A 12068-nucleotide genomic window follows, 5' to 3' on the forward strand; every position below is an offset into this window, starting at 1 on the left:
ACGCAACTCAGGAATCTTCTTTCAGCAGTTTATTCAGGCCTTGATTAAAGTATCTTTTAGTGACCTCTCTCTCTCCCCCCGAGCGCCCAAGCACAGCCTAATAAAGCCTCCCACGTACCAATCTTAAGCCGCCACGTGGATCTTTCTTATAGGGTGGCAAGGGATAGTGTGCCAACTCTCCACAAAAGAATTTGTTTATCACAGGCCACAGTGGAAGCCGGCGCCATCTTCTAATGGCGGCCACAATCTACAACAATGGCTTACCACATCTCTTCACTAACAGAACTGATATTATGGTTCCTCTTGAGGTTTCTAAGCTCCAGTAGATGTTTCTAAGCTCAGTATCTCTTCCAATACCAATAATTACCTCCAATTGTAAACACACACACTTGAATTTATGGCTTCTTTCAGCATCAATAACTAGCCAATATCTATAATGTTCCTGCCACTCCTTATTTCTTGCACCCCAATGTTGAAAAGACTCTTTGATAATCTGGAATTATACTCCAAAACTATTCATTTCTTTCTTTTCAGTAAAAAAATTATTTTTTTTCTTTTTCTTTTTTCTTTTTTGGTACTGGGGATTGAACTCAGGGCACTCGACCACTGAACCACATCTCATCCTTATTTTGTATTTTATTTAGAGAGAGGGTCTCACTGAGTTGCTTACTGCCTCACTGTTGCTGAGGATGGCTTTGAACTCACTAGCCTCCTGCCTCAGCCTCCCTCAGCTGGGATTATAGGCATTTGCCACTGCAGCTGGCCAGTTAAAAATTCTTAACAGCCACATTTATTTTGGTTTCAGTGAGATATACGTGCTCTGATTACTAAGTTTAATACTGAGAGTAGGAGTATTTTGTTGCCTCTGCAGTATTTCAGACAAGTAAACAGTATCACTATGTAAGTCACCGCTCAATTTCTTCTGTGAGCTTCCCTCCACCTGCATACATACCTTACTCCCCCCTCTGTATCAATGATGGGGTTTATTTTAGTAATGATAAATGGGAGCAATTTACAGACTTGCTTTTCTTCACTTTGTTTAGTTAATTTCAAGGAGAGAGTATCTAAACACCATTGCAAGTATCTTCAATACAGAAACAAAATTCCTATTAATAAAATTTCACCAATTTGACAAATGTGCTTCAAATTCAGGTCTTCTTCGAATAATGCTTTTTAATAAAATTTAAATTATGTCTGACACTTTTTAGGAGTAAACACCACCATTTATAGTTTTAAAAACAATTTGCAATATTTAGCATAGCAATTGTAGTTAAGCAATTTGAATTTCTTGGGTCTATTCAAGTTATTAAAAACATAAAGTATGACCACATTTGATAAGATCATCAACATGAACATGTCATTAGAAATAAAAACAGAAAACTTTCCGATGACTTCCTATTGTACTTAGGGATAAAAATCTAAACTTACAAAGTCTATAAGGGGCTCCCTATGATTGAGTTTCTTCCTTCTTCAAATTCTTCTCAAACTCAACTACATAGGCCTTCAATTCGGTTCCTCAAATTTACTCATGGTACAACTGCTCTAATTTCCATAATGCAACCTCTTCCCTCTCATTCGAATCTCAGTTCAAGTGTTAATTCCTCCAAGCTCCAGACCACCACCCACCTCCACCCATCATTCTCAATTTCTTTTGTGAGCTTCCCTGTTTTATTTTATCACAATACTGTGTTTTATTTCTTCATAGACTGTTAACAATATTTCTGTCTTATTTTCACATTTATTTCCTGTCTTTCCTCACTGAAATATATACTCCTTAACTTCTCTCTTTCAACACTAAACTCTTATATCTGCAAAAGATATTTATTACCTAAGTTTTAGAAGCACATAAGTTTATTTAGCAGGCTACAGTTGTGGCTCAGTGGTAGAGAGCTTGACTAGCATGTGTGAAGCACTGGGTTAAATTCTCAGCACCATATTATAAATAAATAAAATAAAGGTAAAATTTCCATCTACAGCTAAAAGATGTTTTTAATTATAAAAAGTTTTTTTAGCATTATCATACTGAAGATACACATCAGACTTTTCTGTTATTTCTAATATGAATAGCTGACATAAAAGGAAATAACCTATTATTTTATGTGTTTTATTTCTTTAGCTGTACAGAGAATTAATACTATTTTTTTTCCTCCTCAGGTATAAGACTCAAAAAACTCTAGGGCTTAAGTGTTTTTCTTGCAAAAAGGAAAAAGAATTTATAACTATTGAACAACTGCATAAGGTTCTAAAACACTCAAGAGTTTGTTTACAATTGTGGAACCTTGAAAAAGACAAGTATGAAATAAAAACTCTAAAAGTCTTTGAAATTGCACCAAATACTAAGTTATAAAATCAATAACTTTTGTAAAGTTGAGATTCTAAACAATTTTATTTAAATTATTGTCATTACAAAGAAAATGCTGCTTTATTTCCTGAGCAGAATATATAATAGATTAGCTAAAAGAAAAGCAGTTTAAGAAAAAAATAGGATAATTAAATGATAAATGATAGATCCAAATGAGAATTACATGATTCACTTTCATTTTCTTTTATAAATTTGTTTTAAGAAGGTGAAAACTCTTTTTAGCATGAAATATACATTTTCACTGTGCTATACCATATGTAAATAAGTAAACATACCTGTTCTGATTTAAGTACATAAAGTTCCTGAGGGAGTTTATCGTTTTCACTTGATTGATCTGTCCCAGGTGAGGACTCATTTGTTACTGATGGTGAAAATAACTGTTCTTGCTTGCTTTCTCTTCTAATAGCCACATTTTCAAAAGAAATTTTCTCTTCCACTACTGTTTTTGATTCTTCTCCAAAATCTTCACCTACATTAGATAATGATCCTTGAGAATCCTTGTTTATAATAGTTACTATTCCATCTTGTAAAGAACTTAAATGAACATCACACATGTTTATATTTTCTGCTCTATGATGGTTAATTAGGAGTTCTAGCTCTTGAAACCTCAATAGAATTTTCTCTTTTTCTTGCTTTAAAGATTTGACTTCTTCACTGAGAAAATTAACCTCACCATGTTTCTGTTTTAATTGTTCAGAGAGATCAGACAGTTTCTCTGGCAATTCTAGCTTTTCTCGCTTGGTTACCTCAAGTTTTTCTGTAAGTTCTGCTGTATCTTTCTCAACAACTTCACAGATTTCTAATGGCTCTGTGACAAAAGCTTTGTCAGTATCAAGCATGGCACTTTTCACTTTGATTGTAGCTGGATTTATTCTTTGTAAATGAAGCTCTCCATTAAGTGCTTTAAGTTTACTTTTATACTCTAATTCTTGTTTGTTTTTACTGTCTTCTAAATCATCTTTTACCTTGAGAAGGCAAGTATACTCCTCCTGTAACTCTTGATAGTTAGCTTCAAAATTTTTTTCAGCAAATGAAAATGTACTTCTTTGCTTTTCAATTTCTTCATTTAGCTGAATACACTGTTGCTTGAGGGCCTCATTCTCTTTTGTAAGCATTTCCATTTCTTTTTGCCAGCTGCAATCTTTGGATATGGACTTGCTGGAGTCAATGAAAATCAATTTTTCTTCTTGTTCAGCAGGAACATAAATTTTCAATATGTCCTCAAAAGCTTTTTTCTCATTTTTAAGAATGTTATTTTCTGCTTCAAGTTGTGAAAATTTTTCTTTAAGGTCATCCTCTTTTTCCTTTATTTGTTTCTTCAATAATTCAATTTTAAGTTGTAATTACTGAACTTCTTGTTCAAGCGTACCTTTTTCTTTTTATTCTTGTCTTAATATTTCGATTTCCTTTTGGAGTTCATGCATCTGAAGGGTCATTTCTTCTGATTTTGAATCCATGATGGACTTCTGTAAATCTTTTAGTTTTGAAATTTCCAAAACCAACTGATTCTGCTTAGTTATCAAAATATCTTTTTCAAATTGCATTGTTTCCATCTTTTGACTCATTTCATTTTGTAAGCCATCTATCTTCTCTTTATAGTGAATGCCTAAACTATCTTTAAGTTTTTCAATATTTATTCGATGTTCAACTTCTAAATCATCTTTTAGTTTTGAAAGTTCTTCTTCATGACTAAATAGGAGCTGTGTTCTCAGCCTCTCTACTTCAGCTTCTTGTGATTCAGCCATTCTGTCTAATGCAGCATTTTTTCCTTTTTCCAACATTTCAAGTTTTATCTTGTAATCTGTAACTTCTGCTTCATGTTTTAACTCTAGTTCTTTCCTAGATTCAGATGCCAGAACAATCTCAGCTTTTAAAGCTTCCACTGTACTAAGGGACTTATGTGCTTCATTCAGTTGACTTTCTTGTTCAGCTATTATCATTCTAGCTCTCTGAATTTGGTCCCTTAAAAAGTTCAATTCTTCAAAAAGGTCATCAAGTTGTCTCTGCAGAGTAGATTTTTCTCCTGAAATTATTCCTAGTTCTTCTTGGAGTTTTTCCTTTTGCGCATTAGCATCTTGTAATTTCATATTCAGTTCATTTATTGCCACGTTCATTAACTTTATTTGATCTTCATTAATTGTAATATTTAAATTTGATTTTAAAACACTCTCAATTTCTTCCTTATGTTGTGCTTTAAGTTCCTCTATCTGTAACATGTGTTGCTTTATTAACTCTTGTTTCATCTGTACTATCTGTTGCCCATACATTTCATCCATCTCTGCTCGGAGTTGTTCTAATCTTTTCTGCATTTCTTGTTCCACCATTTTCTGTACCACATAAGATTCAAACTGGCTATCTGTGTAATGATGTCTTTTCTGAAGGTCTTCAACTGTACCCATTAATTGTTTTATTTCTTCAGGACATTGTCTTTCTTTTTGCTTAGAATTAGCCAGCTCTAATTTCATACTTGCAATTTGTTCTTGTAATTCTCTCATTAATTTTTCAGTGGCTGTGACTTAATCCTTTAGCTCAAGATTCTTTTTTTCTTCTTCTATTATTCTTATATTTAATGCCTGGATGATCGCCTCCTTTTCTTGTAATTCTTTTTTATTTGACTTTTCTACTTCATCTTGTTCCTTTAGAAAGAAAAGAAAAAGAAAATATAAGAATGACATTTTTAGCTTCTGGCAACTTCTTATGGGTGTCTCCTTTTTATAAAATTCTATAAAAAAACAACTGTTGGGCCTGCCCCCCCCCCGTTTTTCCCAGTACAAGAAGACCTAGGACTTATCTACCTGACAGTACATATGAGCAAACAATATAACAGTTTTACCCTTCTTGGGAAGAAATTTCTCTTACATTGTGCTGTGATTAAATATTTAAATTTAAAAATGCAATCTAATTTGCCTAGCATGTGTGAGGCCTTGGGTTTGATCTCTAGCACCACCAAAAAAGCAAAACAAAACAAAAACCAGTCTGATTAAAATATCTATATAAACTATCACATTTTCATTTTTCTTATTAACTGGTCAATATTCTAAATATAAGTATTTCTGATCGCTAGTTATAGTACTACATACTATTCAGACACTCTCAGAAGACACAAAAATATAAATACCGGTCCTCCCCTGGATTCTAGTGATTTGAAGGTATTTCATGGACAAGTGCTATAAAATAAGAACAACAACAAGAACTAAAGTGGATTCCTTTAAGTCTTCCTTAACTTCATTCCTGGGGTTTTAAGTGAATCAGAAATTTAGGGATATGCAATGCTTAAGTGACTGAACATCAAGTGACACCTAAGACCACTACTGTATATTTACAGCATACCAACTTGGGCTTAGACCCACAGTTCAAACAGAAAGATAAAAGACCATCAGATAATTTTCCCCAGTTCCTATCTTTGGAACTGGAGATTAGGCTAAGACAAGACATATTAACGCATATTCATTAAACAGTTAAGAGCTATAGTCCCAAAGCCAAGGAAATAAGTGAAATCCATATAACTGATGAAAATATAGGTAAGGAAGTAAAGTTATCTTAAGGAGACACGAGTCCTTGCCAAACAAGGACTTCTAGTCACCTTGAATGAATGTACTAAGAAAATGTAGGCATTGATCAATTGAGTATAGTTCTTAGAAGAAGACCAACACACCATCAACCTTTGAGAAGTCTGATCCCTCTCGAAAAACCATACTGAATGCAGAAAACAATGTTGGGAGTTACAGCAAGGAGCATTTAAGAAGTTTAGTCTACAGACATGAACATTACTACTCTGAGATGGATGTAACAGGTTATCTCAACCTCATACCACTGAACATCTGATTCCTCCAACACCCTTTCATCTAATACTTAATAAACAACTTTTTAAATTATCACCTGGCTTTTAAAATTCATCTGTCCATAGAAAGAATATAAAATCCAATGAGCTTAAAATCTGAAGTTTGTGATAATTATTTCTCATTGTAAATTCACAGTCTTATATTTAGACTTAAACATTAACCTCTTGAACTAATTAACCTCTGATATAGCTCAAGAAAAAAAAATATGACTTCTGAGCCTAACAAATAAAGGCCAAATTTTGCACTACATAAACCAAGGTTATCTTGTGCAGCCTCTTGAGTGAGACTATGAGCTGTTGTCTTAGTGTCACATATTCCTTTTCCAATTACATCATATGTTATTATCAAGTGCTGAGCCTTCTTAATTTCTACACTAGAATGCAACATTAGTAAATTAGTGTAATCTATTAATCCTGGTATTTCTATCTGTACAATAAAGATAAATTTCCTCTATCTCCCAGAATGTGTTTGAGGTTAAAATAAAATAATTAAGGTATTTTATTTTTACTGAGCTTTATACAAATATATTCATATGCTAGAAAGAAATTTATAAATTATTTGGAACCTATATAAAATGTAAAATCAGGACTGGGGCTGGGTCTCAGAGGTAGAGTGTTTGCCTCACACACATGAGGCACTGGGTTCAATTCTCAGTACCACATAAAAATAAATGAATACATAAAGATATCTTGTCCATCTACAACTAAAAAATTTTTTTAAAAAGTAAAATCAGTTCATGATGGTCAATTTTAGCTAAACTGTTAAATAATAACTAGTTTTGAAAAATGTTAACATTGATATAAAAATCTGTTATAATTTTATTTCCTGATTTTCTTCTATAAGATGAAAGGAACACTCATAAAAGAAAATAACTTAATTCAACACTGTCCAACACCTAATATGATAACCATAATTCTTCATTCAACTATTAAACACCACAAATTCACAGTTTTCTTTGTTTAGATTTTTTCAAATTACATGGTTTTAAATCACTTGTTCTATGTTACAAAACTGAGAGCCCTTCAGTCAAGGAAACCTCTATTTTTAGAACTACACCTGAAAGAGTGGGGAATAATATACTTCCTGTTTGTGACTACTATAACACAGGAGGTTTGGGGGATTAGGATAATGAGCCTTTGACTATCAATATAGTTACTTCAGCTGCTCTGACAGAACTACTTCTCAAAGGGATTAAATTTTTTCAAAACTGAGAAATTAAAATATAATAATAAGAACAATAAAAGTATTATTGCTAACATTCAAATAAACAGTTTATTTTCATTACTAAAATGAATTACATAAATTTTAGATTATCTGAAATTATACTGCCTAGTGACAATAAGAAATAATAAAATCCTAGATCCGGGCACTTTCAACTTAGGCCTCGATTGTCTTTCTACTCTTACCCTCCAGAAAGACACTTCCAAAGCCTATTGCTTTCTAAGTAAATTACTTTTTGCTCCCTATACATTTTCAACATTTCAGCCCGGGTCTTTATGCCCACTCCACACCCTGCAAAGAATATCCTGCCTATCTCTATTTGTCATGAATTCATAAACAATTCTCTTGATTACCAAATAGGTATTGAATAGCTGTTCCATATATTATGTTCCATATATTATACCAATTTATGGGTAAACAAAATATAAATAACACATTATTCCAATTTATAGATCTATCTCAAATATTACCTCCCTGCTGATGTCTACCCTGAATCTTTTCCTCATAAATCAGGCCTCGTCAAAACATTCATAACACTTGTTACCTGCAATTACTTTTTATTTTGTGGTAACTTGTGTACATGCCGCACCTCTCCATGGGTTCAGTGAAGAAAGAGGACATCTTAAGGTCCGTCATATATCTTTTGCAAGGGTTACTACAGAATAGGTATTCTGTAAACACTTGCATAATCTTTAAATTACCTTAGTTGAAAAGCATGCCCTTCTCATAATTTTAATTTGTACATTTCCTATTTTTCAAAGGGGAGTCTCTGGAGTCAGATAACTGAGCTATGAAATCTGACTCTATCAATATATCATTTCTGCACCTGGATTATTTCCTTCATCTTGCATTGTCTTGGTACCATCATTTGTAAATGATAAAGGTACCCTTATCTCATGGGGTTGTAGTGATTATTCAATGCATTAATATGTGTAAGAGGCTTTGAATACTGCCTGTTATACTGTAAGTACTTAATAAGTGCTAGTTAATGCTTTTGTTATTCAAACAATATTCTAGTCTTGGTAATTTCTCAACTTCCTGTAGAATCTTCTAAGTTTATAAAATATGCTGTATTATATGTATTCTCCATCTTCATTATTCCCAGATTCTGTATTTGCCGACTTGCTCAAATTTATTTGAAACCCACAAATCCATTCCAATGGTGCTTTCATAGATATTTGTAGACACACACAGAGTGATGGCAAGAAATTTGAGTTACTGTAAAATGATGTTCAGCTACATTCAAACACGGTGATCACACTGCCTTGTTTCAGCTCTCACAGAGCAAAAAAGAGGACAGAGATGGCAAGGATCAGAGTGCAGTGTAGTTCAAGGAGCTCAGAATTTCAACTCTGGCACCTGTTAATGGGGCAGCTTCAGGCAAATCACATCTAAACTTTAACTTCTCAAAAAAAAAAAAAAATGGAATATGCTAGCATGAATTGCTTTTAAGATTAAAGATTACAATCCATGTGATACATTTCCTACCAAGAGCACTTATTGACTAAATAATCCCCCCTAACTGGAATATAACTCAAGTGAATAAAAAGAATCAACCACATTTTTTTTTCTAATTTAAATTTACAAAATTTCTTTTTCAGAATTTTATAATCATGGCTAAAATAAGAAGAAATACATTTAGTTGGTGGAAAAGGGATAAAGATCCTAGTTATAAAAATAGATTCTCCTGAGACTTTAGTTTAGCATAGGCAGATCACATTTAAGGAGCAGAGTAATGAGTAGTATCATCTGTAAAACTATTACTACAAAATTCTCAATGTTTTTGAAATATATTATTTTATATACTCAATGAGTTTGTCTTAATTATGAAATTTTGGGTGCATATGCATAAAAAAAAGATAAACACCTTCATTAAAAACTTTAAAGTTAATTACAAAGCTGCTACAAGTAGGTTGACTTCCTTAAGATACACATACCATTTCATATACTTTAATTTTCTCCTGTAAGAAATTAATTTGCATTTTGAAGTCTTCTTTCTTTTTTTGATAATCTTCTAATAGATGGTCTTGTTCTTCAACCTGTTGTTGATGAGTGAGAATCTGTTGTTTGGCTTGCAGTAAATCTGCAGCTGTGTTACTGTGAGTGCTGTTTCGTAGAGTTTCACTAGCCTGTAACTTGAAAATAGAAAGAAAATATTTAAAATATTAAATTTTGAAGTGACACTTTATTTTACCCTCAGCCCACAGGGGTTATCTAGAAACTATGCTCACTTCATAGGCTTACGATCTCAGTCAACATGTTTCCATGCTGTCAACATGCTGATAGGTCATGTGCACTTTGGGTAATGAGCCAAAGAATTTACCTTTCACATTATAGGAGAAATAAGACAGGCCGACAGGCAGAGAAAAATGCGGACTGAAAGTTCTTCCTGGATTCTTGATGACTTTTCAAACTCTAGTTCCAATTTCTCTCAGAGTTCTGATTCTATTTCTGCCCTTAAGTTCTATAAACAAGCCTGTATTCTTACCTTAAATTCCACCCTTTTGTTTAAAGCAATTAGATTATAGTTCCAACTAAAGATAAATGGAATGTATCCAGTTGTCAGTCTAGTTATAATTGAGAACCTAATTAACATAAAACCATACCAGGGTTGGAAAAAGTAGAGTGTAACTGCAGGTTAAATTTCTGCAAAAATACACCTGATAAGACTTTGTAGAATTTTTAAATAGAGACAGGGAAGAAGTACAAAGAAAACAATAGCAAGAAACTACCCAAGAAGTATAAATTAAATTCTTGATTAACATAACACTTATTCACTAGTTTTTCCAGTATGAATAAACAAATGGCTTTATAACAGATTTGTTCTAGAAAGTGAAAAAATTTAAAAATTCGTTATAAAAATATAGTAAGTCTTGTTCTACTTGTAATACTTACTTGTTGGAATTGAATCTGCAATTTTTGACTTTGCTCCGTCAACTCTAAACATTCTCTCACCGTTTTGTCCCTTTCCCTTCTTGCCTGTTGTAAATTGGCGGTGAGCTGTGTGATAATACTATCTCTTTGTTTAACTGCTGCTTCAAATTCTTGTAACTAAAGGAAATCAGTGAAAATAATTACATTCTAGGCTTATATTTTACATAAAACTGATTATCATTGTTACAAGCAACTTTTTAAAAAATATGAGATTCAAAACACATTAGTGGAATTCTTACAATTTGTATGTTTTCTCCCACATTTAAAAGCTATGAGCTTTAAGAAGTTTGTTTTACTTCCCAATCAATCTGAAAGAAATTAATGTGGACATGCAAAAAATTTTCACTTGTTCTGGCTTTTCTATATATCTAATTCTAGAAGCAAATGCCTTTATATTGGGGAGCTCCCCCAATCTGTTACCAGGCAACAGCATCAACTTGTTTTTGGAGAGGATGAAACTGAAATCTATTCTGTCATCCTCATTAATATCCCATTTTCATCTTGATTCATAACTGATTACTTAATACAAGAGATGTGACTCTAACTGCAGATAATATTTACAGGGACATGCTGACATTCTTAATGGGTTTAAGTCATCATTTTTAAAAAAATATGATTTATACCACAATTTTCTTTCAGGCTCATTAGAAAAACATCTGTCCTGAAATCACCAAAGTTATTTTACTCTATCTTATTAAGTTAAATAAACAAAGTAACATACATGTTACCCCAATTAGTTGAATTCTAGGTGTAAAATGGGATTCTTAATACTATGTGCAAGAACCCCATTTTTCTCGTGAATGAGATAATCTTAAGTTAACACCTGTAATTCTCATTAAATAAACTATCATTAAAATTTCCTGGAGGTCTGGGGATGTGCCTCAAGTGGTAGTGCACTCACCTAGCATGCGTGAGGCACTGGGTTCGATTCTCAGCATCACATAAATGTAAAATAAAGATATTGTGTCCACCTAAAAAAAATATTTTTAAAAAAATTTCCTGTTTTTGTTTTTGTGAGTAGCAAACAAAGGCCACAGAAGGTAAATGTACCTGATGCAATCCTTCAGTCCCATAGGTGGTCCTCATTTCTTCCAGTTCTCTGTTCAGTTCTTATGGCTCATGTTCAGGTTTCCCAACTAATTCATTTTCTATCAACTCTAGGCGAGTCTCACTATAGTGTGCGCCTTGTTCAGAATAAGAATCAATGACACCAAATTCTTTTTCCTAAATCAATCCAATATTTTTAATAATTCAGTACTAGCAACATTCCTGAGAGAGGAATTCAAATATTGAATTCCATAGCAAAATCCACTTTAAAACATCACTCTTCACTTTGAAGTTCACTTCTATGGGAATCTGGTTTGCTATTAATGTGATATTACCCCTAAACAGCATATCTGCAAATTTTGTTCCAATTCCATGTTAAAATGAAATGAGGTAACTTTGTTTTGTTAAGCAGTAAAGAAGATCTAGTAACTTTTAGAAATCACATACAGAAAGAATGACATACAGGAGAAAGCTTGGTTAGTAAGTCAAATGATTTTAAATAATAAAAATATTAGTATCATGAGTAGTTTTATATACTGTACCATTAATAAATTGGTAGGCTTTCCTGTTTTCACCACATTACAGCAATCATTTACCTGTATAAAAACAATTTCTTGATATATTATGATAGACCATATTTTATTTACCTAACAATATTTCTA

The 12068-nt window shown here is 32.6% G+C and overlaps 1 protein-coding gene across 1 annotated transcript in view; it reads right to left on the reverse strand.

Annotated features, from left to right (window-relative positions):
* LOC143388888 (A-kinase anchor protein 9-like) overlaps positions 1–12068 on the reverse strand; it is a 95239-nt gene that overhangs the window by 64856 nt on the left and 18315 nt on the right. The window contains 5 exon segments of the mRNA XM_076842336.1: positions 2638–4998; positions 9363–9560; positions 10321–10476; positions 11410–11583; positions 11949–12002. Of these exon segments, the coding sequence (XP_076698451.1) occupies positions 2638–4998; positions 9363–9560; positions 10321–10476; positions 11410–11583; positions 11949–12002 (2943 nt within the window).

The sequence above is a fragment of the Callospermophilus lateralis genome, unplaced genomic scaffold (assembly GCF_048772815.1).
Source record: "Callospermophilus lateralis isolate mCalLat2 unplaced genomic scaffold, mCalLat2.hap1 Scaffold_45, whole genome shotgun sequence".
In the NCBI taxonomy this organism is placed as follows: Eukaryota; Metazoa; Chordata; class Mammalia; order Rodentia; family Sciuridae; genus Callospermophilus; species Callospermophilus lateralis.